The sequence below is a fragment of the Astyanax mexicanus genome, chromosome 2 (genome assembly GCF_023375975.1).
Source record: "Astyanax mexicanus isolate ESR-SI-001 chromosome 2, AstMex3_surface, whole genome shotgun sequence".
Lineage (NCBI taxonomy): Eukaryota > Metazoa > Chordata > Actinopteri > Characiformes > Acestrorhamphidae > Astyanax > Astyanax mexicanus.
Window position 1 is genome coordinate 18,513,473 of NC_064409.1, and position 18,499 is coordinate 18,531,971.

The 18,499-nt window shown below is 37.0% G+C and overlaps 1 protein-coding gene across 3 annotated transcripts in view; it reads right to left on the reverse strand.

Annotated features, from left to right (window-relative positions):
• tbc1d22a (TBC1 domain family, member 22a) overlaps nt 1–17,317 on the reverse strand; it is a 261,181-nt gene extending 243,864 nt beyond the window's left edge. For 2 of the 3 annotated variants that reach the window (XM_049473643.1, XM_049473641.1), the window contains exons 1-4: nt 17,088–17,317; nt 14,462–14,518; nt 11,246–11,670; nt 2,911–3,090 (exon numbers count right to left, since the gene is read on the reverse strand). In XM_049473643.1, the coding sequence (XP_049329600.1) occupies nt 2,911–3,090; nt 11,246–11,670; nt 14,462–14,518; nt 17,088–17,149 (724 nt within the window). In that variant the 5' untranslated portion in view covers nt 17,150–17,317. The remainder of the gene's footprint in view (nt 1–2,910; nt 3,091–11,245; nt 11,671–14,461; nt 14,519–17,087) is intronic. The other variant, XM_049473642.1, reaches the window with a different exon arrangement.
• Nucleotides 17,318–18,499: the final 1,182 nt, after the last annotated feature.

Here is an 18,499-nt window from a genome sequence, read left to right on the forward strand (position 1 = left end):
TGATTGGTCGTCACCACCAAGAATTTTTAAATCAGAAAGGCAGCAGGTGATCTTGAGTGACCATGAGTCCATTTCTGTGTTTGTGGAGACAATGAACAGATCCTTGTGTGGAGACAGGAAGTGCAGGAACTCTGATAGAACAGAGGTACATTAATGAGGTCCTGCAGGAATTGCGTGAGAATATTCAAGTTGCATGGGATAGATAATCATAGGACACCATTAGGAACCTCTACAACTCCATGCCAAGATGTTATACATTACACATGCATTACAAATTAATAACTTCTTCCAATGGATCTAGAGATGATTAACAGATCTTTGTGTGGAGACACTGTGGTCAGTGTGGTATTAATCAGCGGCACTCTTATAGAACTATGTTACATTAGTGATGTCCTGAAACTAAACAATGCACTATACCTACAAGACAATGCTCATTTACATACTGCTGATCTTTTGCAGTGAAGATACAAATTGCCATGGCCAGCTGCATTGCCATATCTATCCACGACTAAAAATGTGTGGGATGCTATTGGACATGCAAGCAACACACCAACCATACTGCAGCAAAATCTGCAAGAACTGCGTGAGAATATTCAAGTTGCAATGGGACGGATTATCATAGGCCACCTTTAGGAACCTCTACAACTCCATGCCAAGATTTTACACATTACATATGCATTACAAATTAATAACTTCTGTATGTCATACTGCTGCTGTTTTTCCTTGAAGATACAAATTCTATGCCATGGCCAGCTGCATTGCCATACATATCAAGAACTAAAAACGTTTGTGATGCTATTGGACATGCCAGCAACACCCCAACCCTACCGCAGAACCCCCTTATCTGAGGAACAACTTCATGCCAAGATGTCTGGCATGATATACGTTACACATGCATTACAAATGACTAACTTCTGTATGTGTAACTCGATACATATTGCCCATATAATATAAGTCTTTATTTAAATTAATTTTTTTTTTATAATGTATTGCAATATAGAAGCATTTATTAAAAAGGCTGTAGGAAAAAAAAAGCACATATGAATCTCTTAGTAGGCCAAGAGATATTCAAGCATTTGCACTTGGCCTCAGGCCTGTTTCTAAAGTGAATGTGCATCAACCCTGGCACAAACCTGCTGCTATTTTACATTGACAAGCAAAAAGTAATTAGACATGTCCTGCTGTGTTTTCCATGTACCAATAAAGCTAAAGAACATTGTATTGATCTGTAAGATGTGTGAAGTCTGCTGCTTTGAATGTGGATGTGATTTTTACCAGTTACTTGTCTGTTTGACCAAACAATTCTAGCCAGAGACATTAATTAAAAATCATTAAAAAACACCCCACTGCACTGTCCACTCTGGGTGGTAATATTAGCCTTCTATGATGTACTCCCAAAACAAACATGACACTGTAGATTGAGGAATGTTAGGGCATTTTTGCACCAGCACTGTTTGGTCTGGTTAAGACGGACTCAACTTTGTTTGTACCACTAGTGCGGTAGGTGTGAAAACATTAATCACACAAATATGCTTCTTTTATTTGAGCTAATCTGCTGATAAGGTGCAGTTTAATCTGATATATTAGCCAAATAGTTATTATTACCAAAGCTATTAACAAACGCTGTCTCTGTTCCATGCTGTTTACATGTGCAGTATGTGCAGCGTTTACTGCTCGCAGACATGCGACTCCATTTACTACAGGTAAATCTGCGCTGCACGCCCAAACACTGTGTTTCAAAGCACAGCGTTAAACCAGCTTCACACTGCACACGAGTTCATTTTACCAAATAATTGTTAAAGAAGAATAAAGTTATTGTTTTGGAATGGCCAAGTCAAGTCCTGACCTTAATCTAATGGAAAGGTTGTGGAAGGAACTGAAGCGAGCAGTTAATGTGAGGAAACCCACCAACATCCCAGAGTTGACGCTGTTCTGTTCAGGGAAATGGGCTAAAATTCATACAGGGTTTTTTTACCTACTTTTTTACACTGTAGTTTAACATGTGTGCAGTAATAAGTGTCAGATAAGTCTGAATGTGGTCATCCTCTTAAAAACTGAGCAGCGTTTTTTCAATCAGCTGCTCTGGCTGTACCAGGTTTGATTAACAGCATTCCTCCCACCTCATCTCTGCCCTGTGGTTATCGGATTCGATGGAATAAAAAATGATCGACTTTTATTTGACGCGCCCTCTGACAGCTGTGCTCTGCGGTGCCGCTTATAATCAGAATGAGGTCCAGGCAGGCCATGGCACTGATCCAGGTCATTCCCAAAAACTCTGAAGATGTCACGGTCTCATTTATCTAGGCATTACTAACATCTTTTAAAAGTGTCATTAAGTGGTACGCTCGTTAAGCAGCCGGGGTGTAAAAATGTTTTAATGAATCATGAGGCATTAGACTAAAGGTGCTGATTTAACTGAATCAATTTTGGAATGTTAGAAACAATTATAGCTAATTAAATAACTGTTTAATAAAGTGTGCACTCTTATTTTTGGCAGGAATAACTGTGTAACTGTAACTGGAAAAGTATATTTAATGACAGGAAAGCTGAATGGCTGCACTGCACAGGTGGTTGCTGTGTTGTTAGGTGGGTGCTAGGTGCTGCAAGGTAGATCATAAGGTAAGGTGATGCTATAGTATAGCTTTTGGTTGCAATTATGCTGCTAGATATTTACTTTGTAATGAGTTGCTTCCTACAGTGTTGGTAGATGGTTGCTAAGGTGTTACTATGTCCTAAACAATCAATGAGTGTGTAACAGAAAAAAAGGAAGTAAAATTTCCTGAAAATTATTTTTTCACAATAAAGGTCTCAAAAAAATTCATCATTACAGCTGTGAAGTCATGTGCAATGATTGCATCTATCTAATGCTTTGAATTCAGGAAGGTGTGTGTGTGTATTCCAGCATCTTACCCAGATCAGTGTTGGGTCCGGCCAGCAGCTGTCTGAACTTGTCCAGTCTGGACGCCTCTCTCTCCGTCATGGCTGGAGTGCCGGACGTGTTCTGATCCGCCATGCGGGCCACCAGCGGGATGACCGGCCGGTGAGGGAGCGACTGTTGCCTGTGTAGTGCTGAACGTTCTCCAACCAACTCTACAGAAAAGAAACAACAGAACACAACAATAGATGTTAACATTTCGAACTATAAAGTAGGAGTGTGCCATATTGTATTGTACGAAATAATATCGCCAACATTTTTGAATATTGTGAACAATATCATACCCTAAAATATTGTGCCATAATAACTCACCCCTAACTGTCACATTAGGCTACTACTTTTTTGCTGTTTTTAGCAAAAGAAAATTTCCCATTTCCCATTATATATATCTACTAGAGACAGATTATATATGTCCAGTATAATTTATTTTACTTTAATACTGGCTATATGGAGATACATGGAGTATTAGCATTATTAGTATCATGATATTCTGGATCATTGAATTCTGTTACAAATCTGATCTAATTTTTGTATGTTTTAATATCTCAGTTAGGGGTGTGCCATATCATATTGAATGCAGTAATAAAATGTAGTGCATTCTTGAATATTTTTTCACAAAAATCATTATCACAAAAATACCATGAAATATCATGATATTATTTTAGGGTCATATCACCCACCCCTACTCTAAAGGCCTGTATATTGACCTTATATTAATTCCTCTCACTTACACTCACTCACTCACCCATGATAACTGAATAATTCATAGTACAGAGTAATAATTCATCCCAATTAATTATTCAATATCCACACCATGACTTACTCAGTATCTACTATAAATGATTCAGTATCTACTATAAATTACTCAGTATCCACTATGAATTCTTTAGTATCTACTATGAATTGGTCAGTATTCAGCTCATGTAATAATCAAGTGTATTAAGCAATATTTTACAATGTATACTGAATACTGAACAATTCATTTTGGATACAGATTTTTTTTTGTAGATACTGAATATTTTACAGAGGATAATAAATATTTCATAGTGAATACTGAATATTTTATAATAGATACTAAATCATTTAAAGAGGATATTGAATAATTTAAAGACGATCCTGAATAATTCAGAGAGGATACATAATTTACAAAATATACTAAATAAATCATAGTAGGTACTAAATAAACCATGGAAGATAGTGAAAAATACATAGTGGATACTGAATAAATTACAGCAGATACTGAATATTTCACAAAGGATACTGAATAATTCACAGAGGACACTGAATAAATCATAGAGGATCTTAAATAAACCATGGAGGATATTGAAAAATACATAATGGATAATGAATGATACTGATTAATTTATAGCGAAATCTGAATAATTCATAGTGGGTGTGCAGTAATTCATAGCAGACTCACTGAATAATAGCACAATTATTAAGTATTTCATAGTGGACAGGATAGTGAATCTTTTTCTGTGAAAAGGAAATAATTTAATTTTGTCTAATAATAACACTATCTAAATACACTCACAGAATAATGACCACTCAACAATCTGCTGAGGAGATCCAGGCCAGAGGAGGTCACTCAAGAGACTGCAGAGATATTCTCATGAAGGTATAAAGAGTGTCTGCAGGCCAGATCTTAACTACTGAGGGTATAACCACCCACGTTCCACAAGGTCATGATCACAAGGTGGCTACACACGGTTAAGACCAGCCTTGATTCTTACAGAGCTTAATACTGATGCTGTCATACGCACGGTAACATTAAATACGCATAAATCACCCAGACCGGCCCACTGCATTCACACAGTAAACTTATTTAATCTGCTGTTCTGTTATTCTGACCCGCTGCAGCCGGATAAGGTCAGCCAAGCGTTTTCAATCTCTTTTAGCGTCCGACAACACTAATACACCCTTCTCTACTTCACTCCTTTAAACGCTACACACAATGCTGCTCGCATTTTATCATTTTCCATTTGAGAAGAGGTGCTGAACTCTGCTCAGGCCATTTCTCTCAGACTAAAGAAACAGAGAGTGAGAAAGAGAGAGGGGGGGGGGGATAGAAAGACAAAGAGAAAGAGAGGGACAGAGAGAGAGAGAGAGTGAGAGAGAGCGAGTGAGAGAAAGAGAGAGAGAGAGAGAGAAAGGGACAGAGAGAGAGAAAGAGAAAGAAAGGGACAGAGAGAGAGAGAGAGAGAGAGAGAGAGAGGAAAAGAGAGAGAAAGAAAGGGAAAGAGAGAGAGAAAGAAAGGGACAGAGACAGACTGAGAGAAAGAAAAAGAGAGAGAAAGGAAAAGAGAGAGAAAGAAAGGAAAAGAGAGAAAGAAAGAAAGGGAGAGAGAGAGAGAGAAAGGGACAGAGAAAGAGGAAAAGAGGGAGAGACAGGAAGAGAGAGGAAAAGAAACATTTTTGTCCAAAACTGAAGCCAAACAAAATGAAACATTTTGTGAATACCAAACACAGTTTTTAATTAAATTTGTCACTTTTTCACCACTAAATAAATTAAATAACGTAAGTGTATTTTAGTCTAGCTTTTTAAAGAAAAAGCAATCACTACTTCAATTTATTGGATGATATTTTGTAATAGCAGGCATACCAACAAAGCACAATACATTTACCTCACCAGTGCTATTCTATAATGAATTTACTTCATCACTGCTATTCCATCATAAATTTACTTCAGAAGTGTTATTTTATCATAAATTTACTTGTTTAGAGCTAATTTAAATCATGATTTTACTGCAGCGGTGCTATTTTAATCATGACTTCACCTCAGCAGTGCTATTCTAAATCACACATTTAACACAGCAACACTATTCTAAATCATACATTTACCTCAGCAGTGCTATTCTAATCATGAATGTACCACGGCAGAGCTGTTCTAATCATACATTAACCTCAGCAGCGCTATTCTAACAATACATTTACCTTAGCAGTGCTATTCAAATCATCAATTGTACATAGCAGTGCTGTTCTAATCATTCATTTACCTCAGCAGGGCTAATCTAATAATGAATTTACTTCAGTCATATTCTATCAATTATATAATGAAAAATGTACCTCAGTTGCTTTATTCTAAATCATGCATTTAGTTTAGTTTCAATAATTTATTTTGTGCCATTCTAGTAAAAAACATTTATTTAGCTACCCAGCAGTGCAATTTAAGTCACAAAGGTACCTCTGTGTAATTGTATTCTGAATGTGACGTCAGTAGTGCTATTCTAACCATAAATTGACTTCAGTAGTGCTACTTCAGTCATATGTAAGTGAAATTTACCAAAAGAAAGACAGTCACTCTTATATGGTAAACAAACAAATTCTTAAGGATAACTTAGCTAAGATAATGTTACTATCCATGCCCTGTACAGGTCATATCATTCAGATTTAAAAATTCCAGTTTTAAAGAAGTGGTAAAGAGGGGATTGTGGGCCTGCAATCACTGTTGTTCACTTATTTGTTCGAACACTGAATTTTTTTTGCCCCATTTTCAGACAAATATTTGGTTCTCGTCTAAAGTTCAAAGCCTAATTGAATTTTGGTGTTGCTTTACAAAGAAAAAACTATTTAAAAATACAATAAAAACATTTAAGGAACACTGAACAATTATAATCCCAGTAGACAAAACAACAAAGCATGTCATTGTTTGATACAAATTATTCAAAGCTTTTTTTGGTCATTTTTGGCCAAATAATGTTAATTTTTCAATATTTGGTGCACTTCTACTCCCACTCAAACCTCCAATCCCCTTATTGTGTTTTCAAAACACTGCTCTCTTCTTTATTTTGTCTAAAAAATAAATGCAAAAGTAACCATTTTATTCCCGTGTATGAAAGTTGATGAAAGCTGACTGCTCAATCACACTTTCCAGTGCAGCAGTGTAAGTGGCTTTGATAACAAATCACATGAGCTCAGATGAATAAATTGCATATCGTTCTGTTCTAATGAACTGGGGATGTTCTGCTCAAGAGCCAAATTGAAAAGCCACTTAAAAAATGAGTGTTTCTATAAACAGAAAAAATAATAATAATATCACTGAGAGACTGTAAATAAACCGCTTTGTGGCACAAAATAATACTTAATCAATCAGAATGGTTAATGTTAGGTCTAACCACATCCTCTGGAAGGCATGCTTGTTTGTGCCCTTATAAACTACCATTTAATTTCATAGAATATATGATGCCATAAATACAAATTTATTTGCTTGCAGACAACTTCGCAGTAGAGCTGTAGCGCAAGTATATTCATTACATATTCATGTACACAGCTGTAGGGAAAATACCAAGTACACTATATGATATAGCTGGAGATAGCATAAGAAGTGTGAATAGTGCAAACCCATTCACTGGGATGCGCTGAAATTATTATTATTTTTATTAAAACCCAACAAAATGAAATACTTGGCTAAAACCTATTTATCTATTAATCATTCTATTTATCCAACCTTCTTTGTTTCTTTTTATGGATACATGGATGTTGGAAATCTAAGCCATTGCGGATATCCGATATTACACACATATAGCTCTCTATCCATTGACCCATCCATCCATCCATCTATGGATCCAGCCATCCTTTGATATGGCCATCCATTCATCCATTTACAGGTCTATCCAACAATGAACGGATGCATCCATTCTCAATCCATGGATCCATTCATCCTCCATCCATCGATCCATTCATGGATTAGTCCATCCATCTATCCACAGATCTATTTAACAATGAATGGATCCATCCTCTATGAATACATCCGTGCAAACATAGAACCAGCCATTCATGCATCAGTCTATTTATTCACCCATCCATGAATCCAAAGGATAACAATAAATCCATAAATCCATCTTTCTATTGGTCCATTCATTAAACAATGGATCCATTTAGTAATCTATGGATCCATCTACAAATACATCTATACCTATATCTATTTGTCTATCCATCCATGCATCCAATAACTGATTTATTCATAGATCCATACATACATTACACCATATTATAAGTAATTCATATATTTGAACCAATCTACTAATCAGTCCATCCACTCCTACATGACTGCATTTATGGATCCATCCTTTCATCTATCTTTGAATACTATCTATTCTATTTTTTAAACCATAGACACATCCATTTTCCATGGATCCTTCTATGCACCTATCCATCCATCCATTTATCCATCAATCAGTTTTCTCATTCACTTTATCCTGGTCAGGATTACAGTGTGTTCAGAGTCATCACAGAATCATTGGACAAAAGGCAAAAATAGCACTTATCTACATATCTATGAAGTTTAATTTACGGTAACAATTGGGACACTGCCCTCATCTTGCTTTGACAAAATGGAAAGATGCCAACCCAAGATCAGAATTAAGGATTACGTTCTTCCAACTGACAACTTTCAGCATGTTGGGTTGCTATTTTCTTAATCAGAACAGAAACTGAAAACACCAGATGCAAATTTTAGAATATGTAGCATTTTTGTGGCTTTGTGTTTAGAACGAGATTACATACAAGGCCTAAAGCAACACTAAAGTGAAAGCAAGACATTATATACTCTTAGATACAGTATATAACATGATCAAATTTTATCATGGTCATCAAGTCTGCATGAAGGACACTGAGGGGAGAAAAAAAACAAGTGTGTCTACAACTCCAATCACTGTTGACTGTGCATGAAAACGCCAGCGTGCCTATCGAGAACAGAACAAAAAGACAGGAACTCCATTATCACAGTGATCCGTCCCCAAACAGAGGAGATAGACAGACCCAGCTGTAACGCAACACTGGAATCAGCTGCTGCAGGTACAGACAGGGGGTGAGGGGGATGAGTGCGAGAGCACAGCAGGAGCCGACAGCATCACTGCCCACCTAGTCCCCACTGCAGGCAGATAAGTGTCTGAGCTTCAGACGGCATCTCTATCGACAACACACTCACACAGCAGACTGAGCGTGTGTACAGAAAAGATCTGCTGTTTTCTGACTGTTATAACAAACACATGATACAGAGTGTGCAGGGACATGATCTACGATAAAGAGACTCAAATGGCCACTTGAAATATAATGCTAACTTCATAACAAATGAAGCAATATAAGGAATATACTCCATAGCACTGTTGTAATGCATGGAATGCTAATAAGAAAAAGCAGTTCAGGGGAACTGTGGAAGTCAAGAAGAGACTTGAAAAGCCATGAAAACATGTGAATAGATTTCTTATGCTGGTAAAAAAAAGGCAAAGCAAAATCCCATTATGACTGCCAAGAAACTGCACAGCCTATCAGAGCACTGCTATTTAGAAGCAAGGCAGGAATAATTGATAAAACTGCAGGTTAATGGTAATTTTTACTCTCTACTTAATTAATTAAATGAAATAAAGTATTCATAATCACTTATCAAGCTTGGTCTTAATTTACTTCCTCTTCACAAACTGTCTGTTTTCTGACTGAATGATACCAGCTATAAAGGTATAGGATAGTAATATCAGATGAGATAACTTAGCCCTAGCATGTGTTTATTTAAGAAAAGTCTGCAGATGAACGCATCCTGTACAACAGAGGTACTGTAAGTCTTGCGCTTCCTTTCCTAAGGTGGTCCTGATGAGATCCAGTTCCAACATTTTTGACGTTTTTATGGTCACTTAAGGATACTTTCATTGTTCTTGAAATTTTTCAGATTGACAGACCTTCATTTATTAAAGTGTTTTTTTTTTTCTTAGTTGAGCAGTTCTTGTCGTGATAAGGATTAGAACATTACTCAAATAGGGCTAGTCACTGTATACCAACTCTACCTCTTCACAACTTTACAACTGATGCTCTCAAACACATTAAGAGGCAAAAAACACAAGTAGTTAACTCCTGATTTATATTTTTTGCCTCCTAAAGTTCAACAAAGCTTTTTTCAACTTTTCAAGCTTTTTAAGGCCCATTTTCAAGTTTTTCCAGCACCTTTCAGTTGTGGTGAATTAATGATAAAGGTTATATCTCAAAACTGCGATTCAGCGATAATCAATATATCGCAAAACTATTCTCCACACTTCACAGCGACTATGCTACTGAGAAAAAAATACTTCTAAGTAAGTAAATAGCAGGAATTTTGGATTTATTGGTGTCAGTTTTACACATAAACTGTATATAGCTGGACAGAGCATCGTCTCTCAAAAGTGAAGCCACCACAGGTCGGGCGCCCCCTGCTGTTCGGCTGCAGAAAGCTGTGTAACTCCACCCATCCCCATAGGTTTCAATGGCAAAACAGACAACATTCAATCACGATTTTTTCTAATATACTGTAATTCTACCTCCATTATTTAAATACAACCGCTAGTGTAACCTCTGATTATATTGTCAAATTTTTATATCCCCACAGAATTCGGTTTTTAAAATGTTATTCAGCTCTATTCAAAAAAGGTGTGGTTATGGTAAAAGGGCTGCTTATGGGCGGGACCAATAACAGACCGTCAGCTCCGCTCCGCCCCGCTCTGCAGTCTGTGACCGCGAGGCAGCCCTCAGGGGCGGGGTTATTTAAATGAGTAGGTTGCTATCCACAGTCTTTCTCCCTCCTCTGGTCTCTACTGCGCAGAATCGGGTGTCAGGATCGGCGGAAGATTTTGGCTTCATTTTCATTGAATGAATGGGAACGGAGACACGGCGTCCATCTTTTTTTACAGTCTCTGGTTTTACACAATTTAAATACCAATGTTTTTCACTGTATGTTTACCCTATTCATTTAATTGAGCTGATTGAGTTACTGTAGTAGGTAAATTTCAGGGATGAGTTGAGAGCATTTACACATACATAAACTCAAAATTATTGATTTTCTTTTTGTCACACTACAAATAGATGGTATTTTGTTTATGTCAACCAATATTGTTTTTGGTAACAGCAGAAGGAGAAGAAGTTAAAGCTTTTTTTTTTTCTTTTACGCTCTGCAATTGTTTCTTTAAGCAAACCTATTTAGTCAGATAGTTGTTTATTTTAAAGTAAATGCAGTTAGAATTTCAAGTATTTTCAAGCACTTTTTCCAAAACTCCAGCACTTTCCAAGCCTGTAAAACAGAACGTTAAAATGAAAGTATTTTCCAGGATCTCAAGCACACGTACGAACTCTGTTTAATAAATAATTGAGCGTTTTTCCTTAATAGTTAGGATGACTAGTATAGTATATAACTTCTGACTGGTGCTGTATAGTAAAGTCTTAAAGTCTCTTTAAGCACTAATAACATTCTTAATATGACGAGAAAATGTATCCCAAAATGATAAACATTGTTATATTGCACAACTTTAACATGAGCACACGCTAATGAGTAAACTAATGTATACTGACCCTTTGGAGATCCAATGGGTGCTTCACTGTGGGACTTCACCAGCCTGCTGTCGCTGTGGGGGAGGCGCTCCGAGCTGAAGGAAAGCTCTGCTGTCGTCCCGGCCGCCTCCTCCTCTTCCTCCTGCTCCTCTTCCTCCTCCTCGTGCCCCCCCTCCTCTTCCTCTTTCTCCTCAGGCTCGAACACCTCGTCCTGCTGCAGCTGTCGTCGCTCCTGGAGCTTGCTGTGGTTCTCGATCACCTTGTTGGCCGTCTCCATCACCACCTCGATGTTCAGGTTCTGGGCGGCCATGGCTAGGAGCTCGTCGTCGTCGTCTCCGACGTCCCAGGCATCGCTGGTGATGCTCTCGAACTCCTGGAAGGTGGTGGCTTTCTTGGGCTTGCCTGGCGTGCTCGTCGAGGGGGGCTTGTTCCCAGCTTTGATCAAACTGAGGGGGAGGAAGCGGGAGACTGTTACATGATTTGGTTGACAGCAAGTCAAACATGCTTTTACCTGAGGCAAAGATTCAAAACTCAATACTTACATCAAAAGCTATACTGAGGAATTACACTGGGAAGATGTTAAGACAGAGATGTATAAAAAAGGAGCTAAAGCTGCTACTTCTAAAAATAAGAATGTTAATTATTTACAGAATTTAACATTTTATTTTCATACTTAATTTGTCATTTTATTAATTATTTAAAGTAACAGTCCATAAGCATGTAACAAAATTCTTTTAAAAATGCATTGAGATGCAGTCTCTTTTCAGAGTGGATGAACCTGGTGATTGTAGTGAAGATTCTGGTGTGCTATTATAGTTCTAATTTTGTATTAATTTTTGGCTTAATGATGCATGAATGAGCAGATGACGACTTTGTCTAATATCTCCATGTTTGCAGTAGCTCTTGTATCAGCACCATTAGCATGTCATGGTTGCTCATTCAACCAGCAGAAGCTCTTATAGTCAGAAAAAAAAGTCTCAGGAAAAACTCTATTTTCAGAATTAATAAATGTGGCTTTGCAGGAATGGTAGCAGAAGCACAGGGATGCCATTTATTATAATATTTTGCCATTTCCCCATTACTCCATTTGATTCAAAAGAAAAATCTCAATGATTGCTGCTTTAATTAAACCAATTTAATAACTTGGTTTATGTTTAATTAAAGATTTACACAAACATCAGCATAGACATTATTTGAGGATAAAATCCTCCAGATTTTTAGCCAACTAATAAAAAAAAAAAAAAACATAATAAATTATGACGTACAATGACATTTCTGAGAACGCTATTAAAATGCACTGAATTAAAGCATGGATTGAGGCACTTTTTTACAAATGCAGGAAACCTGTCGGCTGTGTGGACACATTCTGAAATTTGAGTGTCAGAGAATTACCCAGTCTTGCAGTGTTTACTAATGCCATGCGCTGCTAACCGTGGCTAGCACTGCTGCTAAACGTGCTAAAATATTGGAAATCTAGGCTTACTCTAAATAAACAGAAGCACTTTTCACCCAAATAAGCAGTTTTCAGGAGAAAAATCTGTGTGGATTAACATCCAGTGCTCATTTGACTTTTTTTTATTTAAAGAATGGAATGAGACCAGCTGAATTAGAAGGGAAACACATTGACACCCTTGTTCCTTACTATTACATCTTACAATGCACCTTGTAATCTAGAGTGCCGTATGTATTTAAAAAAAAATAAACCAGAAAATAGATGTTCACTAATAGTGTGCCTTATAATACGGTGCACCTTATTTTTACATAAAATACAGAAGGTTAAATCACAAGTTTATCTTTTCTCATTTCTAGTCCTAAACAGATAGAAAAGAGAAACAAACAACACACACAAATTACTCTGCAAGGTTAGACCTAAAAACAAGTAAAAATAGGCAGGAACTAGGCCAAGTCCATCAAAATCTCCACCTGTGTACCTCATCCCAAAATACTGAGAAAAAACACTTTTAAAACCTCCACAAGTATCAGACTGAAAATCTCATTAGGACCTCGGAACAGCGCTCTCCCCGAGCGGAAAACCGGTTCCCCTTTCCTTCAATTCAAGAGCCACATTTACATGACAATACACTAATTATATTCGTTATCCTCCCAAAAACCTTCTCAGACAATTGGCAAAAAATTACACCTTAACTAGAAAATGAAAAACACGTCTCTGAGGAGCGTTCTGCCGCTCTTCCTCTTACTAAGCAAGAAAACGTTAATTAAAAGAACATTTTTTTGTATTTTTGACCTAAATTCTTTTTTTACTTTTCACATCTGAGCTATTGTGTCTGTTCCCAACATAATCAATGTGTTTAATTTGCAGCATTGATCAGACAGTGCACTGAAAACACTACGTTCATTTAACACTTTTAAAGTTTATTACAACCAATATGTAAATCCAGACACTTACCAGTTAGACCACTCAAATAAACACACACCATTTAAAAAGTTCAGGAAAACAAACCTAAATTAAAAAAACTACTCAAATGTCCATAGTAAAAATAATTATGCCTGGTCAATTTATGTATCTTGTGTAGGCACATTTGAACAAAGCCAAACTGTATCTGAATAAAATCAAACTGTATCAAAATGTCACCAGACAGTGTAAACGCACACAAAACACATTTAAAACTGATCAAAATCTGATCACTCAAACCACCTCAAGAGTTGACCTGAGATGCATTTAATAAAATACAAATCTGATCACTCCAAACGACTTTAGGAGGTGGTCTGAAATGAAACAGTTATTTCTATAAAATACATACAGGGTCTAGCTGCTAGTCAGTTGTATATCCTCATCACTAGTGATGCCAAAACACAAGGTGGGTGAAGACTAGCACATGCCTCCTCTGACATATTTCAAATTGCTGCTGATGCAGCATTGCCGAGTAGCTTCACAGCGCTCTCGAAGGAAATCGCAGCGACTCGGTTCTGATAGATCAGCTCATAGCTGCTTTGTGCTGATTGACATCACCATTTGGAGTGATGAGGGGAAAGAGCAAGGCAAATTGTGCTCTCTCAGGGTTCCAGCAGCTGATGGCAAGCTGAAGGACCAGGATTCGAACCAACAGTCTACAGTCATTAAGGGATAAAAACTAGTCATAAGGTTAGATGTATTTTATCATTTTGTTTTAAATAAAAACAAACTCTATTTAAATGTTGTATAGTCCAGGACTAGGCTTAATCCCTGTCTAGGAAAACTGTATGTATATAAAATGATTTGAATGAATATAAACTCACTTAGCATGCAGAAGCGGGTCAAATGGAGGATGCTGGGCTCCATAAACATGTTGTATACTGTAAAGAAGAAAATATGAACAGGATTAGAATATTCAAGCATTAATGAAGTCAGTGTTAAAAAATGAATTCAGTGCTGTACAGTGTTAATAAATGAAGTCAATACTGTACAGTCTTAATAAATGAAGTCAGTGCTGTACAGTGTTAATAAATGAAACCAGTACTCCATTACTGTACAGGGTTAATAACGTTAGTCTGTACTCCACTACTGTACCGTGTTAATTAATGAAATCTGTACTCCACTACTGTACAGTGTTAATTAATGAAATCTGTACTCCACTACTGTACAGTGTTAATTAATGAAATCTGTACTCCACTACTGTACAGCATTAATACTCCAGTACTGTACAGTGTTAATAAATGAAATCTGCACTTCAGTATTAATAAATAAGTCAGTACTGTACAGAGTTAATAAATGAAACATGTACTTTAGTGCTGTACAGTGTTAATAAATAAAGTCAGTACTGTACAGTGTTAATAAATGAAACCTGTACTTCAGTACTGTACAGTGTTAATAAATGAGGTCAGTACTGCACAGTGTTAATAAATGAAGTCAGTACTGTACAGTGTTAATAAATGAGGTCAGTACTGCACAGTGTTAATAAATGAAGTCAGTACTGTACAGTGTTAATAAATGGAACCTGTACTCCAGTACTGTATAGTGTTAATAAATAAACCTGTACTCCAGTACTGTACAATGTTAATAAATTAAATATGTACTCCACTACTGTACAGCGTTAATAAATGAAACCAGTACTCCAGTACTGTACAGGGTTAATAAATGTAATCTATACTCCACTACTGTACAGTGTTAATAAATGAAATCAGTACTCCAGTACTGTACAGGGTTAATAAATTTAATCTATACTCCAATACTGTACAGCGTTAATAAATGAAACCAGTACTCCACTACTGTACAGGGTTAATAAATTTAATCTATACTCCACTACTGTACAGTGTTAATAAATGAAATCTGTTCTTCAGTACTGCACAGTGTTAATAAATAAAGTCAGTACTGTACAGTGTTAATAAATAAAGTCTGTGCTGTACAGTGTTAATAAATGAAACCAGTACTCCACTACTGTACAGTGTTAATAAATGAAACCAGTACTCCAGCACTGTACAGGGTTAATAAATTTAATCTATACTCCACTACTGTACAGTGTTAATAAATGAAATCTGTTCTTCAGTACTGCACAGTGTTAATAAATAAAGTCAGTACTGTACAGTGTTAATAAATAAAGTCAGTACTGTACAGTGTTAATAAATAAAGTCTGTGCTGTACAGTGTTAATAAATGAAGTCAGTGCTGTACAGTGTTAATAAATGAAGTCAGTACTGTACGGTGTTAATACAGTCAGTACTGCACAGTGTTAATAAATGAAACCTGTACTCCAGAACTGTAGTGTTAATAAATAAAGCTTGTACTCCAGTACTGTAGTGTTAATAAATAAAGCATGTACTCCAGTACTGTAGAGTGTTAATAAAATAAATCTGTATGCCAGCACTGTACAGGGTTAATAAATGAAGTTAGTGTTGTACAGTGATAATAAAGTCAGTACTGTACAATGTTAATTAATTAAGTCAGTACTATACAGTGTTATCAAAAAAAGTCAGTACTGTGCGGTGTTAATAAATGAAACCTGTACTCCAGTACTGTACAGTGTTAACAAATCAAACCTTTACTCCAGTAATGTACAGTGTTAATAAATGAAACCTTTACTCTAGAACTGTACTGTGTTAATAAATGAAACCTGTACTCCAGTACTGTACAGTGTTAACAAATGAAACTTTTACTCCAGTAGTGTACAGTGTTAATAAATTAAACCTGTACCCCATTACTGTACAGGGTTAATAAATAAAACCTGTACTCCAGAACTGTACAGTGTTAATATATGAAACCTGTACTCCATTACTGTACAGTGTTATTAAATGAAACCTGTACTCCAGAACTTTACAGTGTTAACAAATGAAACTTTTACTGCAGTACCGTACAAATGTTAATAAATGAAACATGTACTCCAGTACTGTACATGTTTAATACATTTAATCTGTACTTCACTACTGTACAGTGTTAATAAATGAAACCTGTACTCCAGTACTGTACTATTTAAGTTTGTATCCAAAACAGGCCTTTCAGGTCTGCTGGCCACCACCAGGAACTGAGACTGTACATAAACACACTCTGCCACAGTACATGCCAACTATATACAACACACAACACTACAGACACACAACCCAAACACTGCGTAACATATAGAGAAAACATTAATAACCCTATTATTAATCATATAATCACTGTACAGATATATCTCTCAGTGATGTGGCCAGTTGGACATAGGCTAACTAACTAGTCATATTAGCAGCTCAGCTAGCTTCAGATATGGATAAATATAAAGAGTGTCAGGCCAAAACACTGCACCAGAGCTGCTCCCTGTTCACAGTTATCAGTTGATAATGAGAATAAATGGGATTATATTGATAAATATCCCCAGAACTGACAGATACTGCAGTAAACAGGCTGAAGCTAGCCAGGCTAAAGAGCTAGTTAGCATGAACACGTCACTCACCTGCCAGGCACTTTCGCTGTGTTTCTCTTCCAGAACTGCTTTTTCCCGCCGTCACTCGACATCTTCACCCCGCTGTCCGACAGCTCATCCACACCGCACGGGCAAAACTTAATAAACAGCGGCCAAACACTGCGCTCTGTTTATTTACACCCTTAGTTTTTCTTCGTAAACTCAGAAAGCCGCCATGTTGGCGCAGCCCACCGCCAGCAAGCCGCGCTCTGATTGGCCAGAGCGAGAAGGAGCAGCCAATCAGGAGTGAGATGTGATGTGAGTCTTCATCAGAAAGCTGTGTCTCTCCTTACTATTAACTCCACCACAGGAAAACCCTGATTCCCCTCTCAGTTCTGGGCTTATTGACTGGAAAATAAAGCGTTTAACTGTTACTGGTGAAACAGAGCAAAATGGTGATCTCCTCTCATTCATAGGTCTTTAGAGATAGAGAGGTTTGTTTGGCATTCCATAATATGACTTTTTTCAGATACAGAGTTTAGTACATGCAAAGTTAAAGGAGAAATCCGGTGTGAAATGGACTTGGGTTGTAGTGAGGGTTTGTGGAATAGCCATTCTTGCCACGCGTTCTGAAATACAGCACTTTTAGCCGATGCTCCAAACAGGCTTACAATGCTAGACATAGCAGAGACATAGCGAGACATAAAAAAAAATTGTCCTCTATTTTTTTCCCAACAGGCCAATTTCCCACCTATTCAGCTCCTAGTCAGTTCTATATCCTCATCACTAGTGATGCCAAAACACAAGGATGGTGAAGACTAGCACATGCCTCCTCTGACATATTTCAAACTGCTGCTGATGGAGCATTGCCTAGTGGCATTGCAGCGCAGTCGAAGGAAAGCGCAGCAACTCAGTTACGATAGATCAGCTAATAGCTGCTTTGTGCTGATTGACATCACCATTTGGAATGATGAGGGGAGAGAGCAAGGCAAGTTGTGCTCTCTCAGGGCTCCAGCAGCTGATGGCAAGCTGCATGACCGGGATTCGAACCAATCAGTCTCCCGATCATAGTTGCAACACTTATCCCGCTGGACCATTGGCACCCTGAAATAATTATTTTTACACCGTTGACCCTCTGTGGCATGACATATCTTATGGGAGTAAAAATATAAATTTTGAAAGCTTAAGAGTCCCTGTGATATATCAAATATAGTTACATTTCTAGTTTGACTTTTAATAACAAAATGATCATTTAATCAGATGTATTAGATAAAAAATATACCTCTTTACATATTTTTGCACGTTTTTATTTATGACCCACTTGTACAGCTTATTCTACTGGAAGTAGATATGCCTTATAGTATTATATTAAAAATAAATAATCTAATAAACACAAGAAGAGATGGTATGGTATGATATGGTTTGATTTGGTTAAATAACCAAAAATTAGATTTGGTAGAAGG